Genomic DNA, 26,951 nt, shown 5'->3' with positions numbered 1-26,951 from the left:
ATTTCTTGAAGCCTGCACATCTTTGTTTTAAGTTTTTGTATCAGAAGATTTAGGTAATAGGAATTGATCTATTTCAAGAGGAGTTGAACTCAGAAGTTGACTTTCAGCTGAGAGCTTACACATTTTTGTGGAAGTTTGGAAACTTTTCTATACAGTGAAAATTAGGAACTCTTAAGAAATAATCCAAGTTGATGTTAATGTTTACAAACTACAAAGGATAGATGGACATGAAGACTGGATTATCTGTATTACCATTTGAATTATGAAATTTTTGTTTCTATTTCAACACATGAAATTTAATAATGATTGAGCATTGGCTATATCAGGGCTGTATTAAGGAAACAGATTAATCAGACGTAGTAAAAGGCTTTAATGATAAAGTGTTTCTAGATTTTTATCAGTCTCTGCATATTAGTCTTTATTGTCAGTGATAGAAAGTTAAATACTTAAAACCTGACATCTTAGATGGAGTAATTCCTTTTATGGATTATCATTTCTAAAAATTACCTTTCAGTGTTTGAGGAAAGCTATGGCTATAATTTTCTTACAAATTATTTTATTGGCCCATTAAGTTCAGTTCAGTACCTCAGTTGTGTCTGACTCTGTGACCCCATGGTCTGGAGCATGCCAGGCCTCCCTGTCTATCACTAACTCCTAGAGCTTGTTCAGACTCCATGTCCATTGAGTCATTGATGCCATTCAACCATCTCATCCTCTATCATCCCCTTCTCCTCCTGCCTTCAATCTTTCCCAGCATCAGGATCTTTTCTATTGAGTCAGTTCTTCACATCAGGTGGCCAAAGTATTGGAGTTTCAGCTTCAGCATCAGTCCTTCCAATGAATATTCAGGACTGATTTCCTCTAGGATTGACTGGTTTGATCTCTTTGCTGTCCAAGGGACTCTCTAGAGTCTTCTCTGACAACACAGTTTAAAAGCATCAGTTCTTCAGTGCTCAGCTTTCTTTATGGTCCAACCCTCACATCCTTGCATGACTACTGGAAAAACCATAGCTTTGACTAGATGGGACCTTTGTTGGCAAAGCAATGTCTATGCTTTTCAATATGCTGTCTAGGTTTGTCATAGCTTTTCTTCCAAGGAGTGTGCGTGCGTGCTAAGTTGCTTCAGTTATGTCCGACTTTTTGTGACGCTATAGGCCATAACCCACCCGGCTCCTCTGTCCGAGGGATTCTCCAGGCAAGAAAACTGGAGTGAGTTGCCATGCCCTGCTCCAGGTGATCTTCCAAATCCAGGGATTGAACCCGCATCTTTTATGTCTCCTGCATTGGCAAGTGGGTTCTTTACCACTTGAGCCACCTGGGAAGTCCTTCCTGCAGTCACCATCTGCAGTGATTTTGGAGCCCAAGAAAATACAGTCTGTCACTGTTTTCATTGTTTCCCCATCTGTTTCATGAAGTGATGGGACTGGATATCATGATCTTAGTTTTTTGAATTTTGAGTTTTAAGCCAGATTTTTCACTCTTCTCCTTCACCCTCCTCAAGAGGCTCTTTAGTTCCTCTTCGCTTTCTGCCTTAAGGCGCATTAGACAGTTTGTATTTCAGATCCTAAAAGATGATGCTGTTAAAGTGTTGCACTCAATATGTCAGCAAATTTGGAAAACGCAGCAGTGGGCGCAGGACTGGAACAGGTCGGTTTTCATTCCAATCCCAAAGAAAGGCTTCAAACTACTGGACAACTGCACTCATTTTGCATGCTAGCAAAGTAATACTCAAAATTCTCCAAGTGAGGCTTTAGCAGTACGTGAACCGAGAACTTCCAGATGTTCAAACTGGATTTAGAAAAAACAGGAACCAGAGATCAAATTGCCAACATCTGTTGGATCATCTTAAAAGCAAGATGTTTCCAGAAAAACATCTACTTCTGCTTTATTGACTACGCCAAAGTCTTTGACTGTGTGGACCATAACAAACTGGAAAACTCTTCAAGAGATGGGAATACCACACCACCGTACCTGCCCCCTGAGAAACCTGTATGCAGGTAAAGAAGCAACAGTTAGAACCGGATATGGAACAGTGGACTGGTTCCCAGTTGGGAAAGGAGTACGTCAAGGCTGTATGTTGTCAACCGCTTATTTAACTTATACGTAGAGTACATCATGTGACATGCCAGGCAGGATGAAGCACAAGCTGGAAACAAGATTGCTGGGAGAAATATCAATAACCTCAGATGCACAGATGACACCACCCTTATGGCAGAAAGTTAAGAACAACTAAAGAGTCTCTTGATGAAAGTGAAAGAGAAGAGTGAAAAAGCTGGCTTAAAACTCGAAGGTCAAAAAATGAAGATCATGGCATCCGGACCCATCACTTCATGGCAAACAGAGTGGGGAAAAATGGAAACAGTGCCAGACTTTATTTTCTTGGGCTCCAAAATCACTGCAGATGGTGACTGCAGCCATGAAATTAAAAGATGCTTGCTCCTTGGAAGAAAAGCTATGATAAACCTAGACAACATATTGAAAAGCAGAGACATTACTTTGCCAACAGTGGTCCATCTAGTCAAAGCTATGATTTTTCCAGTAGTCGTGTAAGGATGTGAGAGTTGGACCATAAGAAAGCTGAGCACTGAAGAATTGATGCTTTTGAACTGTGGTGTTGGAGAAGACTCATGAGAGTCCCTGGACTGCAAGGAGATCAAACCAGTCAATCCTAAAGGAAATCAGTCCTGAATATTATTCATTGGAAGGACTGATGCAGAAGCTGAAACCCTAATACTTTGGCCACCTGATGGGAATAACTGACTTCTTGGAAAAGACCCTGGTGCGGGGAAAGATTAAAGGTGGGAGAAGAAGGGGACACCAGAGGATGAGATGGTTGGATGGCATCACCAACTCGATGGACATGAGGTTGAGCAAGCTCCGGGAGTTGATGATGGATAGGGAAGCCTGGCGTGCTGCAGTCCATGGGGCTGCAAGGAGTCGGACACGATTGGGTGACTGAACTGTACTGAAATATATACTTCATTTTGGATACCAGGATAATCAGGGAGCTGGTCAGCTCTCTCTCTTCTCTTTCCACTGCTATTAAAGTCCCAGTAAGCATTCTAAAATTGATGCCTTCTTATAGTGTGTTCAGTAGAGGTTTTCCAGTGTCACATAAACATGTGTAAATACACATTTAAATTTCATGCTGTTGCATCCATGCCATGGAAGCCCTTCACAATATGGTGCTCACGACTGAACAACTAAACTGAACTGCATCCATGCCATAAACTGAACCTTGGTTATTTAAGGTATATATTCCTGATATTTTTTAAAGTTTTTTTTTTTTTTTTTTTTAAAGCAAAAGCTGTTCCGTTCCTACTGTCTCATCTGCTACCACCTGCACTTCGTGTGAACCACAGCAGTATTAGGAAGAGCTGTGTTCAGTAGCGTCCCTTTTTAGCCTGAATTCCAGAAAGAGTTTCTTGGTGATAGGTCTTCTGACAAATTTTATAAACCTGAATTTTATGTGACTTGAACTGAATTCATGTTCTGAATTTATAAATTTTGCACGTGTTTTAAAAGAACACTTTAATTTATGCCGCAGTTCAGAGATAAGCTTGCCGTGGGGAAGGACTCTGGAGATCAGGAACCGGAATACTTGGCTGTGTGGCGGTGCAGCCTCCAGCATGGGTCATCGCAGTGGCTTTGGGCATGGTTCCTTCCTTAGAAACAGTCTTTTTTTAAAAAAAAAAACTTAAAAACTCAGTTTTGTGTTATTTCTACCAAGACTTTCCATGATCTGAGATTATAAAATAAAAAATTTCCACACTCTTTTAGTTATTCTATGGTTTCATTTTTTGGTTGCTGTTGAAATATTTTCCGCATCTGGAATTTATTTTGGTGTGAAGTTTAGTTAGGGAGCTACATTAATTTTTTAGGAGCTACCTAGTCAACTATCCCAGTACTGTTTTTTTTTGAATGACCTTGTTTCTCTTCCAGTTGAAATGCACCTTTTATCAAATGTTAAAAATCTGCTTATGGTGTCTCTCTAAATGGATATAGTGTTTTCAGTGTTCATTTAGTCACGTTTATTATTTCACAGTAGTTTTAATTTATTTGAAGAGCTAGTATGTGGAATAGAATATAGACTTATTTTGAATACTTCCACAGGTTAGAAGTAGGGTAAATGGCAGAAAATCACAGCGAGTTACCTTTCAGTTCAGTAAGCTCATGTGCTTTCTCACAAAATATTTATTTCTCTAAAAATCTGTTAGTTCTTTTTTATCTCTGTAACCTCTGGCTTGATTTTATGTCATGCCTAAAATGCCCCTCCTGTTAACTTTTGTTTTCCTATGTTTTCTCTTCCTGTTTTCCTGTAGGTACTACTAAAAATTTTAGACCAGTATAGGCAGAAAGAGTATGTAGCGCCCCGTGTTCTTCAGCAAGCTTTCAACTATCTCAACCAAGGAATTGTCCATTCTGTGACCTGGAAGCAGATGAAGCCACACATACAGGTTAGTGTCAGTGAGCAGGTCTCTGAAATAATCCTCTGGTTAAAAGTTTTCTAGACAAGGTCAGTATTAACTAATCCAATATTTTATATTTAACATTTTTGTTTTCATTAATAATTTCAGAAGAGTATCTTATGTTTCATATAAAGAGTTTAGAAGTTTAAATATTTGAGAAGAATGAGGCCTTCAAGTTAAAGGAGTTGATCTTGGTTGGAATCTCATTTAGCCTCTGTTTTTCCTCTGATGTGTCAGATAGTATTTTTCTACCCTCCTTACCTGCAAATTGCTAGGATCAATTGAGGTATTTTGTATAATAGCATTTTGAAAACAGTCGCCAGGGCTGTAGTTAAGGTAGTGTTCTTTTGTAGGAAATGCAGCCTGATACATGACCATTTTCTTTTGTAGGTTTTTATTTCTCTTTTTAGGTTGTTAAATTCTACAGCAAAAGTTAAAGTTTTCTGTTTGTATCAATTTTACTTAAAGGTAGAATTCAGCATTGTTATTAAGTAACAAATCAATGAAAAATTAGGACCATTGATAAAGTAATATTTACATACAGATAACTGGATAATTTGAAGATGTTAGGAAATAAATTTTTCCTCTCAAAGTGTGCATACTTTAATTCTGTAATCTCTTAAGATGGTAGATGAAAAGTAAAGCAAATTCTTTTACTTTATCTTTGGTGTCTAGGATAGATTTTGTTTAGTGTTATTACAGATCTTAAAGATCTGTTAGAAACATTAATATGACAGTTTGGAAAACTAACTTACTAAAGCCTTTCATTATTGATATTCCCCAAATGTGAATACTCTATATCCATTTATTGGTTTGTTTTTTCTCTTAGAATATCTCTGAAGATGTGATTTTTTCTGTGATGTGCTATAAAGATGAGGATGAAGAACTGTGGCAGGAAGATCCATATGAGTATATAAGGATGAAATTTGGTAATTGAGATGATTTTAATCCAATCAGTTCCTGGTTATATGAAGTAGTATAACTAAATTTATACTTTTAAGTAGATTTATTACTTTGTGAAATTCCTGAAGTTCTGCTTTGCATGATAAACTCCAAAACTCGTGAAAGTTTGATATTCTGTTGAGCCAGTGGTCTTGAGATGAGAAGCTACTTTACTCATCTAACCCTCTCAAGGATGCTGAAGCAGTACCATCTCTATACAACTCTTTCTCTTGTGATGCTGAACTGCAGAGTCCATTCCTTTCTGTGCCTTTTGGGCTACTCATTTGGGTTTATTCTTGCTCTGGGAGATTCTTTGCATTTCTGCATATTTTAGGAATGCCCCAATATAATTTGTGTCCTTATCCTAGGGACTAAATATTCCTCAGGGGAATGAAATTACTTATGTTGACACCAGTGTGTGGCCCTGTTCTCTGTGGGTCCTTTTAGCCTTGCATCTTCCTGGAAGCTGCTGAACTCTGTAGGTTGCCTGAGTTCATTCCCCCTTATTCCCAGTATGAATTAATCACTTAATGTATACTCAGGCAGTTAGTATAGTATATGTGTACCTCTGTTTCTCCCACAGTGAAGAACCTATCTGAGGGCAGGGACTATCTTCTGTTCAGTCCAGTTCAGCCGCTCAGTTGTGTCCGACTCTTTGCGACCCCATGGACTGCAGCACGCCAGTCTTCCCTATCCATCACCAACTCCCAGAGCTTGCTTATACTCATGTCCAGTGAGTTGGTGATGCCATCCAGCCATCTTATCCTCTGTCGTCCCCTTCTCCTCCTGCCTTCAATCTTCCCTAGGATCAGGGTCTTTTCCAGAGAGTCAGTTCTTTGCATCAAGTGGCCAAAATATTGCAATTTCAGCTTCAGCATCAGTCCTTCCAATGAATACTCAGGACTGATTTCCTCTGGGATTAATTGGTTTGATCTCCTTGCAGTCCAAGGGACTCTCAAGAGTCTTTTCCAACACCACAGTTCAAAAGCATCAATTCTTCAGTGCTCAGCTTTCTTATGGTCCAACTCTCACATCTTTACATGACTACTAGAAGAACCATGGCTTTGACTAGATGGACCATTGTTGGCAAAGAATGTCTCTGCTTTTTCATATGCTGTCTAGATTCGTCATAATGTTTCTTTCAAGGAGCAAGCGCCTTTTAATTTCATGGCTACAGTCACCATCAGAAGTGATTTTGGAGCCCAAGAAAATAAAGTCTGGTACTGTTTCCATTGTTTCTCCCTCTATTTGCCATGAAGTGATGGGACTGGATGCCATGGTCTTAGTTTTCTGAATGTTGAGTTTTAAGCCAACTTTTTCACTCTCCTCTTTCACTTTCATCAAGAGGCTCTTTAGTCCTTCTTCCCTTTCTGCCATAAGGGTGGTGTCATCTGCATATCTGAGATCATTGATATTTCTCCCAGCAATCTTGATTCCAGCTTGTGCTTCATCCAGCCTGGCATTTCACATGATGCACTCTTGACTATAAGTTAAATAAGCAGGTTGACAATATATAGTCTGGACGTACTCCTTTCCCAGTTTGGAACCAGTCTGTTGCTCCATGTCTAACTGTTGCTTCTACCTGCATACATATTTCTCAGGGGGCAGGTAAGGTAGTCTGGTATTCCCATCTCTTTCAGATTTTCCACAGTTTGTTGTGATCTACGTAGGCAAAGGTTTTGGCCTAATCAGTAAAGCAGAAGTAGATGTTTTTCTGGAATTCTCTTGTGTTTTTGATGATCCAGCAGCTGTTGGCAATTTGATCTCTGATTCCGCTGCCTTTTCTAAATCCAGCTTGACCATCTGGAAGTTCTCGGTTCACGTACTGCTGAAGCCTCACTTGGAGAATTTTGAGCATTACTTTGCTAGCATGTGAATGAGTGCAATTGTGCAGCAGTTTGAACATTCTTTGACATTGCCTTTCTTTGGGATTGGAATGAAAATTGACCTTTTCCAGTCTTGTGGCCACTGCTGAGTTTTCTAAATTTGCTGACATATTGAGTGCAGCATTTTCACAGCAGCATCTTTTAGGATTTCAAATAGCTCAGCTGGAATTCCATCACCTCCACTTGCTTTGTAGTGATGCTTCCTAAGGCCCACTTGACTTCATATTTTAGGATGTGTGGCTCTAGGTGAGTGATCACACCATCATGGTGATCTGGGTCATGAAGATCTTTTTTGTATAGTTTTTCTGTGTTTCTTGCCACATCTTCTTAATACCTTCTGTTCTGTTAGGTCCATACCATTTCTGTCCTTTATTATGCCCGTCTTTGTGTGAAATGTTCCCTTGGTATCTCTAACTTTCTTGAAGAGATCTCTAGTCTTTCCCATTCTATTGTTTTCCTCTATTTCTTTGCATTGATCACTGAGGAAGGCTTTCTTATCTCTCCTTGCTATTCTTTGGAACTCTGCATTCAAATGGATATATCTTCCCTTTTCTCCTTTGCCTTTAGCTTTCTTCTTTTCACAGCTATTTGTAAGGCCTCCTTAGACAACCATTTTGCCTTTTGTATTTCTTTTTCTTGAGGATGTTCTTGATCACTGCTTCCTGTACAATGTCATGAACCTCTGTCCATAGTTCTTCAGGCACTCTGTCTATCAGATCTAATTCCTTCAGTCTATTTGTCACTTCCATTGTATAATCGTAAGGATTTGATTTAGGTTATACCTGAATGGTCTAGCAGTTTTCCCTGTTTTCTTCAGGTTAAGTTGGAACTTGGCAATAAGGAGTTCATGATCTAAATCATAGTCAGCTCCTGGTCTTGTTTTTGCTGACTATATAGAGCTTCTCCATCTTTGATAGCAAAGAATCAGCCCATCTGATTTCAGTATTGACTGTCTGGTGGTCTATCTTACTTGCTTTATTTTGCATTCTCTATCCCTTCTACAGCCCTACACTACTTTGCAAATTCTTGGCACTAGTTTGCGTTCAGTGAAATGTTGAAATAAATAATGATAAGACTAGCATTACCTAAGGCATGCTAAAGGAGCTGTGACCACAGTGCTTTCCTGTTCTTGGGACATGTGTTTCTGGTTACCTGAGTTAAGCCTACTAGTATAGATGCCAGATTGTTTTCAGTATTGTTTTCCCAGTGCTTTATGTTTAGTACTATTTGATTCAGTAAGTGAGGAGGTGCCTCTTTCCCTTGGAGACAAAGTACAGGAAAAGCAGAAGTATGAGAAGAGTAAATACAGAAGTATTCGCCACTGGTTTGTCCTCCGTTCTCTCATTTGCTTTTGGAAGTCATGATACATATTGTCGGCTTTATTAATTCCCCTTCCTAATGCCTTAGTGGGCTTCCCAGGTGGCGCTGGTGGTAAAGAACCTGCCTGCTGATGCAGGAGACTTAAGAGACGTGGGTTCGATCCCTGTGCTGGTTTTCCTCTGAAGGAGGACATGGCAACCCACTCCGGTATTCCTGCCTGGTGAATCCCTTGGACAGAGGAGCCTGGTGGGCTACTGCCCATAGGATTGCGTAGTCAGACACAACTTGAAGTGACATGCACAGTGCTTTAAATAGCACAGAATTATCTGCCAATCTTTCTTCTGTCTTCTTTAAGGCATTCTTTTTAGTGTTTGGCTTTTCTATACCTGTGAATTTTTATAAGTGCAGTGTATTTATTTAGCTTTCAGAAAACCACTATATTTTACTTATTCTTCATACTAAATAAGGAAGTACCTCAGGTTTTGGAAAATATAATAGTTAAGAGCTCTGTGTGTTACATTTTATTGATTAAAAGAGAGTATGGATAACTCAAGACTAGGTTAAGTGTCTTTTTTTCATTAATAGTTTCCTTCTGTGGTCTGGAACGCAGTGGCTATTGTGTGTATTTTACTTTTAGAAAGCTATTGGGGAGAACAATTACTAGCCTCCTTTTTATATTTTTGTCATGTGCAGTTATTTAAATGAACAAAATACTGCTAAGTATATTGACTGATACTAATAATGGTGTTTATAGATTTGGTAAAAACTGAAGGAGAGGGACTTATCTGCTGGTCCAGTGGCTAAGACTCCATGCTCCCAATGCAGGGGGCCCGGGTTTGATCCCTGGTCAGAAAACTAGATCCTACATGCCATAGTTAGAAGATCCCACATGCCCCAACACAGATCAAAAATCCCACGTGCCACAGCTGAGACCCAGCACAGCCAAAGAAATAAATAAATATTAAAAAAAAAAAACAGACTGAAGGTGCTCAGGCCTTGATGTTAAGACCGTCTGGATGTGAATACTGGCCCAGACGTTTACTGTGTAACTGTGGACAAATTACTTAACCTCTCTGACATGCAGTGTTTTCAGCTGTGCTGTCTTGGTGCATTTGTGTGTAATCAGTTTGTTTCTTTCTCTTATTGTGTAAGCAACATGAGAACCTTTTTTGATATTTGTATCCCCAGAGCTTAGAACAGTGCCTGGCATACAGTAAGCAGTAAATAAATTTTTATTGTTTTCCGATAGAGGTAAAGCATTTTTCCTATCCTCAGTGGAACTGTATTGTTTGTTTTAATATGATTATTTAAAAGGACAACCTATAGAGTTTGATAAATATTGTTGTGTATGAGAGCAGTCATGATATGTTCTTAGCTTATAACCAGTGTTATATATGGACTGTTCTATTTCTTGATTTTGGAATAGTGGTCAGTCAGGTTTAAACTCTATAATAACTAGTTGTATTTTTGCTCACATGGTTTAAACTTTTAAAATCTAAAATCTTAGATATTTTCGAAGATTATGCTTCTCCTACCACAGCAGCCCAGACTCTCTTATATACTGCTGCAAAGAAAAGAAAAGAGGTATGTAGTTATTCTTTTTAAATACAAAATTGAAAGGTGACCTGTGTTGATTTGACATTCTAACGAATGCCCCTTGTAATTGAAAAATTATGTTAGTAGTTATAATCAGTAACTTTAAAAAATTTTTGTGTCCTCGTAAGGGAAAAGGAATATTTTTTCTTAATTGTAGTTGCTTGATAGAACACAATAAAATGTCTTTATTTTTGAAAATTTGTACATCATTTTTAATATGATAGTAAAGCAGTGGAAGCTCATGTAGACTAAAGTGGATTCTTCTATTTCTTTAGGTGTTGCCAAAAATGATGGCATTCTGTTATCAAATCCTAACAGACCCGAACTTTGATCCTAGGAAGAAAGATGGAGCCCTGCATGTGATTGGTTCCCTAGCTGATATTTTACTGAAGGTTAAGCTACTCAAATTTAATATACTTAATAACACTGTGAAGCATAGGCAAATGAGATAATATGAAAATTATGGATAATTTAAAACTGCTGACTGCATAATTGAGTTGACTAAATATTTTTCTTTCTGTCATTTTTGTTTCTTAAATTTAAAATGACTTTTTATTTACTTTTTCAGTATGAAACTGTTGCTATATAAAAAAGATGATACAAAATAAGTTTAGTGTTGTTTCTAGACAGATCAGTAGATACCAAGTTTCTATCTAAAGACTATTTCTCTCTTGTTTTAAAACATGCAATATGTAGGTCAATAATTTCTCAAAATTTAAATAGAAATATATTAAGTGTAAATCATAAGAAACATGCTTTATTAGGAAGTGATTTTTACATATGAGAAATATGTATGAGAAAGACATTAATAAGTTAAACTCAATTTCTGTTTCCTAACAGAAGAGTTTATTCAAGGACCAAATGGAGTTATTGTTGCAGAATCACGTGTTTCCATTACTGTTGTCTAACCTGGGATACCTTCGAGCCAGAGTAGGTTTTTCCATATTTCATTATAGTGTCTCGAAATCTTCATTTGTAAGTTAATTATTGAACTAAATACTTTTGGACAGATTTATCTTTTACCACACCTGGGACAAAATGAAGTCAGTGAGAATGTCTTTTATAGTCATAAAAGCTGAATAAAGAGCAAATTAGTAAAGAAAGGGATGTATAGATTTTAACTCCAGCTGCCCTCTGCCTTGCCTCACTTGCTGCATATGCAGAACATGCTGTGAGAGGGCTGAGGCTGCAGCAGTGGTACCATGTAAATTCATAAGCTGGTTAATTTTTAGTGTCCAAAACAGCATGGAAATTATATTTTGGCTAAACTCTTTATTATGATTTCCAGTATAATAATTAGATACACTTTAATAATGTGGAGAAAATAATAAGCCATGTAAATTTATTTGTATTCTAGATATATATTATTTATAGAAGCAATATATTTTATGGAGAAATAAAAATAGAACTTTTAACAGTTTAGTGCTTATTTTTTAACTATATCAACACAACAAAATATCTTGCCAAAACCAATATATGTTAACAATGCCTTGTACACACCAAAGCATTTTATAAATGGAAGACAGGGGCTTCCCTGGTGGTCCAGTTGTTAAGACTGTGCTCCCAATTCCAGGGGTCTGGGTTCAATCCCTGATCAGGAAACTAAGACCTGGAGCAATCAAATAAATAAATAAATAAAAATGTTTAAAAAGAGATAATAGTCACTAGAGAAATATTTGTGTGAACGTAGGTTAGAAATGTAGAGGGTGCACAAGTATTTTTATAAGTAGGCTACTATTTTTACAGACTGTTAATTGTATGTCTCTTGCAAGTCATTAGTCATTCAAATTATTTACTGTCAATTGTATTTTATGCAATAGAGATTTAAAAAAAATATGATTTAGTGGCCTAATAGTTTAAAGTTTGGTAATTTATACAAGGTTAAATTTTTTTTTTTATCTTCTGTGACTGAAAAAGTCAAGTTTCTTAAACTGATTAGTGTAAGGGAAAATAATATTTTATTCATTTGCTATGAAGACCAGTAAATGAATGTCAACACTAGCTTGTAGTGCTTTTGCATATAAATAATAAGTTGTGAGTCATAATATTTTTTAAAGCATTGACAGGATTTTTTTTTTTAGAGACACTTAAGTTTGGCTCTGTTTTACCTTTCTTATGAATAATGATATTGCATAAAGTTAATTTAGAAGTAATAAAATTGCCTTTCTTATAAGAAGTATGGAATCCTGAAGTTAGCATCTGAGACTAATATGTTTCCCTCCAAAAAACAAATAAATAAATAGTACATGGTAGGATTAATGATGTTTTACTTAGTGAGAAATTTTTATATTCATTATTACATAAAACCATAATCCTAATAGTTTCCTACTGACTTTTTCCTTATAACATAGTCCTGTTGGGTACTTCATGCATTCAGTTCTTTGAAATTTCATAATGAGCTCAACCTAAGAAATGCAGTTGATCTAGCAAAGAAGAGCCTGATTGAGGACAAGGAGATGCCGGTCAAGGTTGAAGCTGCCCTTGCTCTTCAGTCATTAATTTCTAACCAGACACAAGGTAAAGCCAAAATTATTATGAAATTAAAAAAATTTAAAATTTAATTTAGAATAAAAATACAGTTTTTAGAGGGTATTTTTAATTAAATAATTATTTTGATGTGGGCTTCTCAAATAGTTTTGTTTACTTCCTTCCCTAACGGAGATAAGTCCCTAAGTCTTAAAGTTCAGAGTTTGGGTTTTTGAGCTTTTGCTCCCTCAGAATTTTATAGGCATTTATTCTTGCCACTTTTAGGAATGTCTGTTAACTGTAGTTTCCAGAAAAATTTGAGATTAGGAAACAAGTTGATGATTGTTAAATATTAGGGTAGATGGGGAATCAAGAGACCTAGGAGTCTATTTTTGATTGAACTCCTGCCTTGCTGTCTAGACCTGGGCAAGACATGTGATCTGTCAAGGCTTAGATTGCCATATATTTAAATTTAGGGGGATTGGACTAGATGGCTTCAAGATTCCTTTCAGTTCTAGGATTCTTGATTCTGCCAGTTCTGAAAGTAGCAAGTCACATTTGTTGTGTAGAAGAATGCTCTGTTCAAAATTCAGATAAACCTTTGAAAGTAAATTTTGCATTATGAAGAACATTAGCCTTTATCCCTATGCAACACTGTTCCAATGGAAGGCAATATTAGATAAACACATGTGGGGAGAAGGGTGGTTAGAGATGGGGTGAAAGAGGGAATGAGCATCATCAATGTTAGGCATAGTCTTTATGTAAATGATTTTTACACTTGTATCATGCTGTCATATTCGTGTTTGATAAGTCATGCTGATGACAGAGGACATGTGTGATTCAAATTTCTGAAGGGAGCTATTGGCATTTGGGGCAGGAGAGTTCTTTACTGTGCAGGACTAGTTGTCCATGTGTGTTACTCATGGGAAAATGGATACATTGGTGAACACTATTTTGGTACAACTTTATAACTTAGCATCAGACAAATATGTGTCTGGAACCTGTTACCCTGTGTCATTTACCTTGTGACCAAGTAACTTTCCTTCACCACTTGTGAATGGCTAATATTTTTTACTGAGTTTGTTTTTTATTGCATTAGCCAAGGAATATATGAAGCCACACGTAAGGCCTATTATGCAGGAGCTGTTGCACATTGTTAGAGAGACAGAAAATGATGATGTTACTAATGTTATCCAGAAGATGATATGTGAATACAGCCAAGAGGTAGCCTCAATTGCTGTGGATATGACTCAGCATTTGGTAAGACTGGGCACAGTTTTATGTTAGTTTGGTATAAAGGCTTTGAATTATCTAAGTAAATTAAACTCCAGAATTTGAAGTTTAGTTTGTATGTAACTGAAATGCTAATGTAAAACTATTTGCTCTAATAATTCTGACAGTTAATAATTTCTATATATACTTTCCAGTTTTCCTAGATTTTGGATTGATTTATTTAATGGCAACCAGAAGTTAATTATTTGCTGTTTGATTATAATAGCTAATATATATTCCACTTTAGTGACTAGATAAGGGCAAAATGGCTATATTTAAAACATGACAGTTTCTATCATCGATATTCACTTGGCAAACTGCATATCTTAAAGTTTGAGCATTGGTGGCATTTGGAGATGTGACACTGTCCTTTTGCTCACTTCTCATAGAGAAGCGTGTAGCAGTACTAATTGTTGAATGTGTTTGCTATTTTTGTAGGCTGAGATATTTGGCAAAGTTCTTCAAAGTGATGAATATGAAGAAGTTGAAGACAAGACTGTAATGGCTATGGGAATTTTACATACCATTGATACTATCTTGACAGTTGTAGAAGATCACAAAGAGGTAGGATTTCCTTGTGTTTTATGATGTAATTATAGTAAGTGAAATTTATATTATCATTGGTCATGAATTTTAAAGTCTTGACCTTTAAATTGCTGTTTATGTTGCTGGATTTTAAAAATTACCCTCAAATCTTAAAGAAAAGTATTCAAATGATTGAAGGGAAATGTTGCATGTGGTTTTAAAGTATATCTCTTTTGCTAAACTTAGTTTAGTTCATCACATCTGCTATGTGCCAGGGTAGGCTTGGGGGAAAACCAAATTTAATAAGACATAAGCCCCGCTGTTTGGAATCCACAGTCTGGTCTTCTTGGTAGAGAGAGACTGCCATTCAGTTACAGAGGCAAATTTTAAATAATAGAACAAAATACTGATGTAACAAATACCTGAGAATGGAAGGGAAGAGAGCTTAAAACATCATCTTTCCTAGGCTGAATTCCAGAACAACATTGGATTAAGAATTTGCACAGATGTTTATCAAGCACTCTCAGATCTGTTCTGTTCAGTTCAGTTGCTCAGTAGTGTCCAACTCTTTGTGACCCCATGGACTGCGGCACGCCAGGCTTCCCTGTCCATCACCAGCTCTCAGAGCTTGCTCAAACTCACGTCCATCGAGTCAGTGATGCCATCAACCATCTCGTCCTCTGTCTTCCCTTCTCCATTCGCTGATAAAATGTTACCGTGTCGCCCTGCCATAGAGCAGGTAGTGGTGGTGCCCGTTTGCAGAAATAGAGCTCAAGGTTTAGGTAGTATCTCATGTTCATGGAGTTGGGAATTTGTAGATTTAGAGTTGCAGTCACTTGATATATCCTGATAATGTATCAATTATTGCCTACCTAAAACCTTCTGCTCTCCTCCCCAAGTATTATATATTATATAGTCTTTACTTAAATTAGATTTGTGTTCATTACTTTTGCCAGCACAGTTGACTTGTTTGGCAATGATGGCAGCTCTCGTTTTATACAGTGGGACTTAGGAAGCAGGTGCTGGTTCTTTAAATAGCATTGTTAAACCCTGTGGCTGTTGACTTATCCTGTGTTTATCGCATACTAATGGATGCTTACCAGGTTCTTAAAAATGGTTCAATTTTCTTCTCCTAGGCAGGCCTTTCTTTGCCTAAAAGACTTAATGTGAATTTTTGTTTCCATATTCATTATTGTATTGCTGTGTCCTTGTTGAAAATATATGGGCCTCTCTGTAATGGTGAGATTTTCAAGTTAAATTGCATGTATACTTAAGGATTATTCTTTCCCCTTATATGTAGGACTTGTATTTTAAATTTAAAGAGAACTTAGAAATCGTCTTGTCACGTTTTCCCAAATATGTTTTTCTGGAGGATGGGCAGTAGTAGGATAAGCATCAGGATTAATTTGAAAAAAAAAAACAACAAACCCCACCATTTTATCTGTTTTAATTTTTTAATTCTTGATATTACTTTTATTTTAAATTTCAAATAAAGTTAAAGGAGCATGTGATCTTATTGTGATTATCAAAGGAGGAATGGGTTAAAGTTGAGATACACTAATCAAATCTAGCTTCCCTAACCTACAGATGAAAAATCTTAAAGCCTTTAGCTAGATGGCTTTGCCAAGGTCATAGGTAACTAGAGGCAAAACAAGGACTGGAATCTTGGTCTCCTGACTGCCAGTCTTATGATTTTGAACTTTGACTTACTAAAAGCAAACTTTGAAAACAAGATTTCCTTAGAAGGAATATTTACATGTGTACAAATACTTAATGTATGAAGAGTAAAATTAGAAATCTGAAAAAGATGGCTAGTATTTTTATGGCTTAAGTATTCACATTGAAGTCCTAGACATATTTGGAATTAATTTTGGTATAAAATATGAGATAAGGAATTAATTAAACTTATAATTTTATTATGATTTTAACCCACATTTCCATCATTAGCCCACTTTTCAGAATTTCCTGGTTTTTCTTTCATGTTTAATTTTTCATATGGAGTTTAGAATTAACTTCTTAATTTCTCTTCTCAAAAAGGTCCTATTGGAAAAAAATTCCTATTGGTATTTCTATTGGGATAATATTAAATTTATAGATTAAATTAAGGGTTATGATGAATTTTAAACTAAATGTTTAAAATTTGTCTTTAGGTTACTCAGCAGTTAGAGAATATCTGTCTACGGATCATTGATCTTGTTTTACAGAAACATGTAATTGGTAAGTTCTAAGACAGAATAAAAAGGTAAATTGAGACTATTTTTAAATTTGATGAAAAATGCATTTTAGCCCTTCAAATTCAACAAGATGGACAGTTTTTAGAAAGAGAAGCTTGCCTTCTATTCAGTTTTTAGATATACTTTCTAATATTAGATTTCTAGATTTTCATTTAGAGGTAAGCTTAACATACCCAATTAAGAATTGTTGTTGTTGGAGTTTTTAAAGAACAGAGATTTTAAATTTTTTTAGAAAGGAAGAACTAAGATGAGGTTCAGGTGAAGTTACTTTAGGATTGAAAAATATGAGATGATAGGCATATATTCTATCAGAAGTGTGAATTAATTGTTATTCTGTTATGTTATGGTAAATGACTTCTGAGTAGAGTCAGTAGTTAATGTTGGATGTTACAGATTGACTGGGATTTGTAGAAGAGGCAAGTTTTCATAGTATCCAAGCATTTTGAAGATACCAGCCACAAGTCTTGTGGGTAGAAGAGAAATGTAGCCTGTATAGTGTAGGAGATAGAAAGATGGAACAAAAGCAGGTTACCACATTAGAGCAGCCGTCTCCAAACTTTTATCTTTCATACCATTAATAAAAAGTTGAGCATGTACTTCTAATGTATGTGAATAATACTCGAATATATATTTATATGCAATATACATGTTACTGTGCTACATTTACTTACATAAAGAGAAATGTAAAACATCAGATTAAATATAAATGAATATGTTTATCTCTAAGTGTTCTAATACATTCTTCTCCCATTTTAGAGGATTATCCTCTACTTTGCCAAAGTAGTCCTTACTTTTGAAATCATCACTATAAAGCAGTAGTTCTCAAACTTTGATGTGGATAAGAATCACTGAGGATCTAGTTAAAATGAAACTTCCTGGACCATAACGTCAGAGATTCTGATACACTCAGAAAGAATATATTCACTTATGTCCTTATTTGTGAAGAGATTGCAACTGAAAATTCTCCATTAAAAATTTCTCTTAAGGACTTCAAACATGTGAATATTGTATTGACTTACAATATTGTATTAGTTTCAGGTTTATAACATAGTAATTGGATATTTTTATAGAATATGCTATATACAAAGTTATAAAATATTGACTATATCCCCTATGCTGTGCATTACATGCTTGTAACTATTTCAGGTCAAGGGGATTAAGAGGTACAAACCACTAGGTGTAAAATAAATAAGTCACAAGTATGTAATCTCCATTGATATTTAAAGTAAGTAGTCTTCAGGAAAAAACTGTGAAGTAAAGCAAAGTGAAGTGGTTTATACCAACTTTCTGTGATCTGCCTGTGCCAGATTTGTAATTTGGGCAATTAAAACATCAGAAAAAAGAAACAAAAAGCATCAGGATGTTAAGAAAAGAAAAGGGGCCTATTTCTTGAGTGTGGTGGGCAGAGAAGAGTTTCAATCGCCGCCTGTCTCCTCTAATCTCATCTCTAGTGCCAAGGTGATCTCTCTTGTGTTTTTAGCTGTGATGTATGAACTGTTAATGGCCCTTTTTTTGAACCAATATTTAGTCATGTAAGATTTTAGGTTAAACAAAAAACCTAATTCTAGAAGATATTGTGGGCTGTTAGTACAGGACCCCACCATAGCAGTCTGACCATGTTTATGTCCATGGTCCAGTCTTTTTCCACTGTCCTCCTTTTGCCTCCTCCTTTTGCCTGTTTTTATTGCTAATTTACTCATGAACTTCATGTATTATTAAAAGCTAGGCTTATCCATTACTGATTTAACTGCTCTATCTTATGCAGTAAGTCAAAGTTAGTAAAACTATCCTACCCTAATAGTCCGTTGTCTTGGCTGAGACTAAATGAAAAGGCTTCTGGTTAATTTAAACATAAATGGAATTGGTGGAAGGATATTGGTAGCTCACCAAAGCAGTGGGAAGGCTGGAGTTGGCCAGAGTCAGCCAGGATTCTGACTTGCTCAACACTGGGTCCTACACTGCTGCCCACCATAGTCCAGACTCCCAGCACAGACTGTGATCCTCCTAATTCTTCCCCACCCCCCACAAAAAGAACTGGAACAGCTTTGTGCCTTTTAGTTTCTCCCTCAGACTCATAGTCCTGGTCTGGAGCATCTTGAGTGGCCTGGTAAAGTACACAGGCTGCAGCCATCAAGAGCATGAAAGGAAATACTGGACCTCTCTTCTTTCTTTCAGGCTTCACATTAGGAAGAGGCATTTGCTTTCCTGAACAGAACTTTCAGAAATTTTTTATTCAGGCCATTGGTTGTATTTCAAGTGATTGTCTTTCATAAATTATTTCCCAGTATCTATGATTTCCATCTTATTTTGCTTTTGGTAAGGCAAATATCTATATTGCTAGCTTTTAAATATATTAAATTTTGAATAATGTTACAGAAAAAATTTTTATTCAAGCTTCCAGGATGAATATTGGTTCCCTTGAATAAAAAGAAGGAAAAAAAAACCCCAAAACTTTGAAGTTAGACTTTTTTGTTCAGTGACATGGTAGGAAATTTTTGAAATTTTTGTGTTGAGGTTTGTGTTTTCTGATTGTATGTTTAGATATAATTTCCTTCTGAATGAGGGTAAGAATAATAAGTATATGTACAAATGCAAGAATATTCCCTTTGGACTCTTTTAATAGTAAGTATAATTATCTTGAAGTAAGTTGAAAAATATTGTACTAATTTTACAATCTTTGTAAATTGGCAAAATATATTCTGTCTATAGTTTGTAAAAAGATACATGTGGCAGATGGATATTTTCGCCTAGATAAGAATTAAGTTCTCTGAAGAACATTAATTGTTTGTGAATTTAAAATCCTGTGCATGAGAGATATACAATAATCTGTTCCTTCTTGTATCATTTCTAACATAGTTATATATATAAACTTTATTTTCTATATTACAAAACACAAAAAATATAACTTTTCAGTATTGCAAGTAAGTTTAGTAAAAACAAATCTTTGCCTTATCTTGTTGAGTAGGGGGCAGATCTTAGTGAGAAATGGAAGATGGCAAATATTAATAGAGGTAGCAAGAGACGGGAGCTGAGAAACAAATGCTCAAAAGTATGTTAGATATAAGATATGTGTGAGTATATAGCCTAAATCCTCTTCTGTGTGGTCTTTGTGTTTAATATTTGCTATTTCCTAGGATTCTAACAAGAGATTTTCTTCTTTCTAGAATTCTATGAAGAAATTCTTTCATTGGCTTACAGTTTAACTTGCCATGGTATTTCTCCTCAAATGTGGCAGCTTCTAGGTATATTATATGAGGTTTTTCAGCAGGATTGTTTTGAATATTTTACAGGTATGACTTTGACCATGTAACATTTTTGCTGTTCTGTGTCTAGATAGGTATTATTTCCTTTGACACTTGACATAAAGACATATGATTCCAGTACTAATCAGAAAATAATTGTTCTTCCTTTCCTGTTGAGTGGTGCTGTTGTAGGATTGTTTTTCAGCCCTAGGCATAGAGGTCGTAGTAGGAAGGCTATATTTCCTACTGAATCTTAAATTACTTTGCAGTCAAAGTATATATCCATATATTAATTAATATTTTCTGAATGTCAACTATATTCCAAGCATTGTTCTAAGCTCAGCAGTACCTCAGAGAACAAAATAGACAGCCCTTGCCCTTTTGACACTTCCATTCTAGTATGGGGTGGGAGAGGCTAGGAAACACACAGACAAATAAGCAAATAGAGTGTCTCAGATGGTAATGAGTGCTATGGGGAAAAAGAAGAAAATTCATAACAATCACTACAGTAAATGATGAGAATTTTAATCTTTCTGATCCACATTTCCCTCATCAATAAATAGAGCCAGGTGTACCATTTTAGTTTCTAGCATTTTGTGGTTGCAAGGGAAGATAGTAATGTGTGCTTTCAGTGGTAATAATTTGTTTCTACTTCTGTTACTCAAATCTCATTGAGAGTTTGAATTTTTTTCCAGACATGATGCCTCTTCTGCATAATTATGTGACAATAGATACAAATACTTTACTGTCAAATCCAAAGCATTTAGAAATACTTTTTACAATGTGTAGAAAGGTAAGCATGTCCTAATCATCTGTTGTAGTGATTCTTACTAATATTTACTGACTAGTGTTGTATTTTACTTCAGATATTCTCTCAATTTATTTCTTATACATTTAGTTGTATATTGCTCTTATGAACATATATTTGTCATTTTGTAAATTTCATATTGTGTGTTATACTTAATACTTCTATAGCTGTGTACTTCACAATGCTTAGGTAAATAATTTTCCATGTATTTTTTCTTTCAAAAATACAGATTTACTACTTGATTAAGGAAGAGTGCTAGGAAAGTATCACAGTTTGTCAATTAGTGATTTTTCTTTTAATTGAATGTATATATTGGAAAACACTAGGTATAGGTAATTTGAACATAAACAAGACAAAAAAAATTGGACTAGTTGGAAAGATAGCATCATTTAACTCAATACAGGGTAGTTTGTAAGCCACATAATGACTACTGTTGTATTTATGCACAAGCATGATTGTCTACTATGTTATCTTTGTCACAAATGCCCCCTCTTGGTTATATCTAGGAGTGATTTATGACTAATGCTTTCCTCCTTTTTTAGGTGAATATGTGTATATTCATAAATATAAAACTGTATTACATAGAGATGGCAGATTTTAGAAAGTTCAAATAGCCAGAAACCTAAGTTTGACTTTGGAGTTGGGAGTAAGATAGCTAGTGTACAGTCTGTTTTCCTTCCTAGAAGAGATGTGTACCAGCCTCTGTTAAGAGTGCTGAACTCATAATCAGTTTATCTAATTTAGGTCTCAGTTCAGTTTTAAAGAGCTGGGGAGATTTGGGGAGGTCACTGTTTCATCACATATAAACTGCAGGAGTAGAATCATGATTTTTGAAGACTCATATAGCTTCTGTAGGAACCCAACTTGTTAGGGCATAATCACCTGCCTGTCCTCAGGTTTTTGCTGTTATAGAGATAGCTGCTAGTGAGGAAAAGGGGCCGAGAAAGCAGCAAGTAGACAATTAACTCACAGCTGCTCTGTATTGTAGCAGATAGAGTAACAGTGATGTTCCTAATGATATCCTTCTTAGCAAGTAGATAAAATTTATTTCTTATTGTCTTATTAGTGCACTCTGTATATCAGGTATTTCCTAAGCATTTGTATACATTAATTTGTTTAATCTTTTCAGCATTATATCACCTTTTTATCAAAGAGGAGAGAGGCATTTTGCATTGTGCTTGAGGTTTAGAAAAATGACCTAGGTCATATAAGCAAAGAGGAACTAAAGAGCCTCTTAATGAAGGTGAAAGAGAAGAGTGAAAAAGCTGGCTTAAAACTCAGCATTCAAAAAACTAAGATCATAGCATCTGGTCCCATCACTTCCTGGCAAATAGATGAGGGGAAAATTTAAACAGTGGCAGTTTTTATTTTCTTGGGCTCCAAAATCGCTGGGGACAGTGACTGAAGCCGTGAAATTAAAAGATGCTTGCTCCTTGGAAGAAAAGCTATGACAAACCTAGACAGTGTATTTAAAAGCAGAGACATCATTTTGCTGACAGATGTCTGTCTAGTCAAAGCTGTGGTTTTTCCAGTAGTCAAGTATGGATGTGAGAGTTGGACCATAAAGAAGGCTGAGTGCTGAAGAATTGATGTTTTTGAATTGTGATGCTGGAAAAGACTCTTGAGAGTCCCTTGGACAGCACGGAGATCAAACCAGTCCATCCTAAAGGAAATTAACCCTGAATATGGGGGCTTCCCTTGTAGCTCAGTTGGTAAAGAATCTGCCTGCAGTGCAGGAGACCCAGGTTTGATCACTGGGTTGGGAAGATCCCCTGGAGAAGGAAATGGCAACCCACTCCAGTATCCTTGCTGGAAAATCTCATGGACAGAGGAGCCCTGGGGGTCTGCAGTCCATGGGGTCGCAAAGAGTCAGGCGTGACTGAGCGACTAACACAACACACTTATTCATTGAAAGGATTGATGCTGAAGCTGGCCACCTGATGTGAAGAGCCGACTCACTGAAAAAGACCCTGATGCTGGGAAGGATTGAGGGCAGGAGGAGACGGGGACAAATGAGATGGTTGGATGGCATCACATACTCAATTGACATGAATTTGGGCAAACTCTGGAAGATGGTGAAGGATGGGGAAGCCTGGTGTGCTGTAGTCCATGGGGTCACAAAGAGTTGGACATGACTGGGCGACTAAACAACAAATCTAGTTCCAGAGCCCATTTTTTAACTACTGCACTGTATTTTGCTTCTTTTCCTTTTATGGAAGGAAGAGAAACAAAACCTCAAACCAGCAAACAAAGAAACCAAGTAAATGCAATTTGGGATAAAGGGACTGATTTTTTTTTCTTTCTGTACCATATAATCCTATGACATAAATATATTATTATATTCCTTTTTACAGATGGGAACAGTAAGGCACAGAGGTGAAACAGCTTATCTAAAAACAGCTCATAAATGGCAGAGCTAGGATTTAGACCTAGGCATCTGGTCCCAGAGTCCATTCATACTTAGAATCTAGATCTAGAAACACTGCCCTAGAGGTGGAATTTTTTTTATATAAATAGGGTTGATTCTTAGTTTTGCTAGCTACCTGTTTACAGTTCAGCTCCCTGACCCATCTGTTTTCCAGCTTCCATAATTTTATAGCTGTCTCTTTTTCCTTTTTTTTTGTCTTTGTGGATGTATGCCTCTAAAATATGTTTATCTTCATTTTAATGGCCTTTGGGAAGGGATAAAATTGAATGGGGATGTTCATATCTGTCATCTTTATCTGGAAAGATTTAAAATTCAGCTTTCTTAAATCATATTTGTCTAGGAAATTATCCAATTCATCTGAGTTTAAAAGAATATAAAGAATATAATATTCTTCATAGTATTTTCATTTTTAATCTTTCTTTTATAGGTATTTATATCTTTCATGCCTAACATTTTTTAAAATTTTGCTTTGCTTTTTAAAATAATTTTGAAAAAAATACATTTGATAGAAGTTGCCAAATTATTAAAGTCTTTAAAAAAATGAATCTAGTTTTGATTTCTCTTTGTTACCTATTTTTGTTTTTTATTCCTAATTTCTGTCTCACCTTTATTCTTTAAGTCTGTTCTTTTTCTTATGTCTTGTGTTTGAACTCATTAATTTTTTCGTATTTCTTAATTTCTAACCTAAGTGTGCCTGTACTCTATAAATCTCTCTTCTGTGAACCGTATTATAAGGCTGTCCTATTCTTTGTATGAACATGTGCTTTCTATAATTGTTCATTCAGTGAAAATACAGAATTGTCATTAGGGGAACAGTCTGGTAAGCTTTGTTATATTCATCTTCTGTAATACTGTTTAGTCCTAAAAGGTTTAATATCTTTGGAAAGTACTTCAAGTTATAAAGTCCAAGTGAGGAAATTAAATGGTATGTAATATTATATTTATGGTTTCATTATGAAAAACTGGGTGGATATAGACAGGAATTCAAAAAGAACAGAAAAATAGGAAGAATACAGGGTTTGTTTCATTGTTTAAGAAGGTTTTTGTTTTTGTTTTTAATTTCATTGTATCATTTTATTGTTTTTGGTGCCTTACTTAAAGGGAAGCTTTATTTGTCTAGACAGGTAGCAGCCTACTTTTTAATCCAGAGTTAAATAAAGTGAATTATTACTCATATAAGGAATTAGAGTAGATAAAAAAGATAGATGGACTTTATTTTGAACTTCCTTTTTTTGGGTTGGCAAGGTAAACTCATGATGCAAACACCATGATTCTAATGGCTGTTTTTTACGTGATATTTAGTTTATGTAAACTTGATTAAAGTTTTACAGTGCTGTTCACTGCTGAGTGAAATTTTAATTACTGTAGGTACTATGTGGAGATGCAGGAGAAGATGCAGAATGTCATGCAGCCAAACTTCTTGAAGTCATCATTCTTCAGTGCAAAGGAAGGGGAATTGATCAGGTAATATATGTGTAGAAAACATCCTACTTGATGTTTAAAATTTAAAATTTACATGCCTGCTTGACATTTTGTTTATATTATGATGAAAAATTATAAAGATAGCCTATAGTTTGTATTTACTGGTACAAATCTTATAACAAAAATACCCATGCAATTTGGAAATTATTCCTTGCATTCTAGATACACAGAAAAATATGTAATAATTTAAAGGACTAACAAGTAAATCATGAAGGAGATAAGTGTACAAATCCTGCTGTTTGATCCCCAGAGAGTTGCTTTTTTTGTTTGTTTTTGTGTATGCTATTGAAATATTCCCAGATATCTTTTTCAGTCAGAAATGAAGGTGCAAAAAGGAAAAAAATTTTTCTGTATTGATATAAAGATATTATATATTTTTAACAAGATTAATTCAGTTTTTGATACAACTGTGGTGTGATATTCAGTTACTGAGAAAAGTGTTCAAGTATAAGTGTAGAGTTTTTTTTTTTCAATTCTGTAATATTTATTCCATATGTTTTTGTATAACAGTTTTATTGAGATATAATTTATATATCATCCAGTCAGTCATTTAGAGTTTATGCTTCTCTGGTTTTTAATATAGACACCAAATTGTGCAACTATTATCACAGTCAGTTTTCATAATATTTCATCACTATCTCTGAGAAAACTCTGTGCCCTTTAGTAGTTATTTCTCATTTCACCTAAATAACCCTCAACCCTAGGCAACCATTATTCTACTTTCTTTCTCTACAGATTTGCCTATTTTAGACATTTTATATAAATGAAATGTGGTTCTTTGTGAATGACTTCTGTTACTTAGCACATAGTACTTTAAAATATACCTTCCTGTTATAGCAGATATCAGTACTGTATTTCTTTTAATTGATAAATAATTCATCATGTGATTATATCACATTTATTTTAGCTATTCGTCAATTGTTGGACATTTTTCTTATTTCCATCTTTTGGCTATTGTGAACAATGTTGACATGAACATTTGTATGCTGATTTTTGTGTGGACATTACTCTTGGTATATATATCTATATATGTATATATATAGGAGTGGTAATTCTGTGTTTAATGATTTGAGGAACTGCCAAACTTTTCCAAAGCAGCTGCACCATTTCCTGTTCCTACCAGTAGTGAATGAGAGTTCTAATTTCTCCATATCCTCACTAACACTTGGTTGGTCTTTTTGTCATAGCCATCCTAGTAGTGATATTTCATGGTTTTGGTTTGCATTTTCCCAGATGACTTACGATAGTGAGCATCTTTTCATGTGGCTGTTTGTATTTTTTTGAAGAATGTTTATTTGGATTTTTTAGCCTATTTTTAATTGGTTTATTTATTTTTGAGTTGTAGGGATTCTTTGTATATATTCTAAACTCAAGTTCCTTATCAGATATATACTTTGTAAAAGTTTCCTCCCAATTTTTGTTATCATTTTCTTGATGATGTCCTTTGAAGCACAGGAAAGTTAATTTTGTTGATGTCTAATTTATTTTTTCTTTTGTTGTTGTGGTTGTCATCATATTTAAGAAATCATTGCTAAATTCAAGTTTACAAAAAATTTCCATTTTCTTCTAAGAGATTTATGGTCTTAGCTCTAACATTTAAGTCTTCAATTCATTTTGAGTTAATTTTTGTAGATGGTGTGAGGAAAAGGTACAAAGTCATCATATTGCATGTAGATGTCAAGGTGTCTAGGAGCACTATTTGTTGAAAAACTATTCTTTCCCCGTTAAAATGTCTTGGCAAACTTGTCAGATATATTCACTATAAATGTGAGGATTTATTTGTGGACTTTCATTCAGTTTTGATGAATTCTTTTGTCCTTAATCCAGGATTGCACTATTACTGTAGCTTTGTAGTAAGTTTTTGAAATTAGGAAGTATTAAGTCCTCCAGTTTTCCTGTGTAAGATTCTTTTAGCTAATCTGGACCCTTGAATTTCCATATGAATTTTAGGATTGACTTGTCATTTTAAGGAAAGAACACAGCTAGGATTGTGATAAGCATTGTGTTAAATCTTTAGATCACGTTGGGAAGTATTGTCACTCTGAGAATACTTCAATCCCTGAACATGGGATGTCTTTCCTTTTCCTTTTATTTAGGGTATCTTTAATTTTTTTCAAAAATATTTTGTAGTTTTCAAGTACATTTCTTTTGTTAAAATCTTCCTAAAATATTCTATCCTTTCTAATGCTGCTGTAAGTGGTATTGTTTTCTTAATTTTATTTTCAAGTTGTTTATTGCCTGTGTTTAGAAATACATTTTTTGGGTATATTTATCTTGTTTC

The 26,951-nt window shown here is 35.3% G+C and overlaps 1 protein-coding gene across 1 annotated transcript in view; it reads left to right on the top strand.

Moving 5' to 3' along the window:
- Positions 1-26,951, top strand: part of IPO8 (importin 8) — a 73,063-nt gene that overhangs the window by 24,395 nt on the left and 21,717 nt on the right. Inside the window, exons 9-20 of the mRNA XM_043880750.1 lie at positions 4,323-4,457; positions 5,299-5,398; positions 10,125-10,201; positions 10,489-10,605; positions 11,054-11,143; positions 12,565-12,730; positions 13,779-13,939; positions 14,390-14,515; positions 16,627-16,693; positions 19,875-20,000; positions 20,648-20,745; positions 24,557-24,652. Coding sequence (XP_043736685.1) covers positions 4,323-4,457; positions 5,299-5,398; positions 10,125-10,201; positions 10,489-10,605; positions 11,054-11,143; positions 12,565-12,730; positions 13,779-13,939; positions 14,390-14,515; positions 16,627-16,693; positions 19,875-20,000; positions 20,648-20,745; positions 24,557-24,652 — 1,359 coding nt within the window. The remainder of the gene's footprint in view (positions 1-4,322; positions 4,458-5,298; positions 5,399-10,124; positions 10,202-10,488; positions 10,606-11,053; positions 11,144-12,564; positions 12,731-13,778; positions 13,940-14,389; positions 14,516-16,626; positions 16,694-19,874; positions 20,001-20,647; positions 20,746-24,556; positions 24,653-26,951) is intronic.

The sequence above is a fragment of the Cervus elaphus genome, chromosome 22, assembly GCF_910594005.1.
Source record: "Cervus elaphus chromosome 22, mCerEla1.1, whole genome shotgun sequence".
Lineage (NCBI taxonomy): Eukaryota > Metazoa > Chordata > Mammalia > Artiodactyla > Cervidae > Cervus > Cervus elaphus.
The sequence above is the reverse complement of the archived record's forward strand: the minus strand, read 5'-3'. Positions and strand labels throughout refer to the sequence as shown.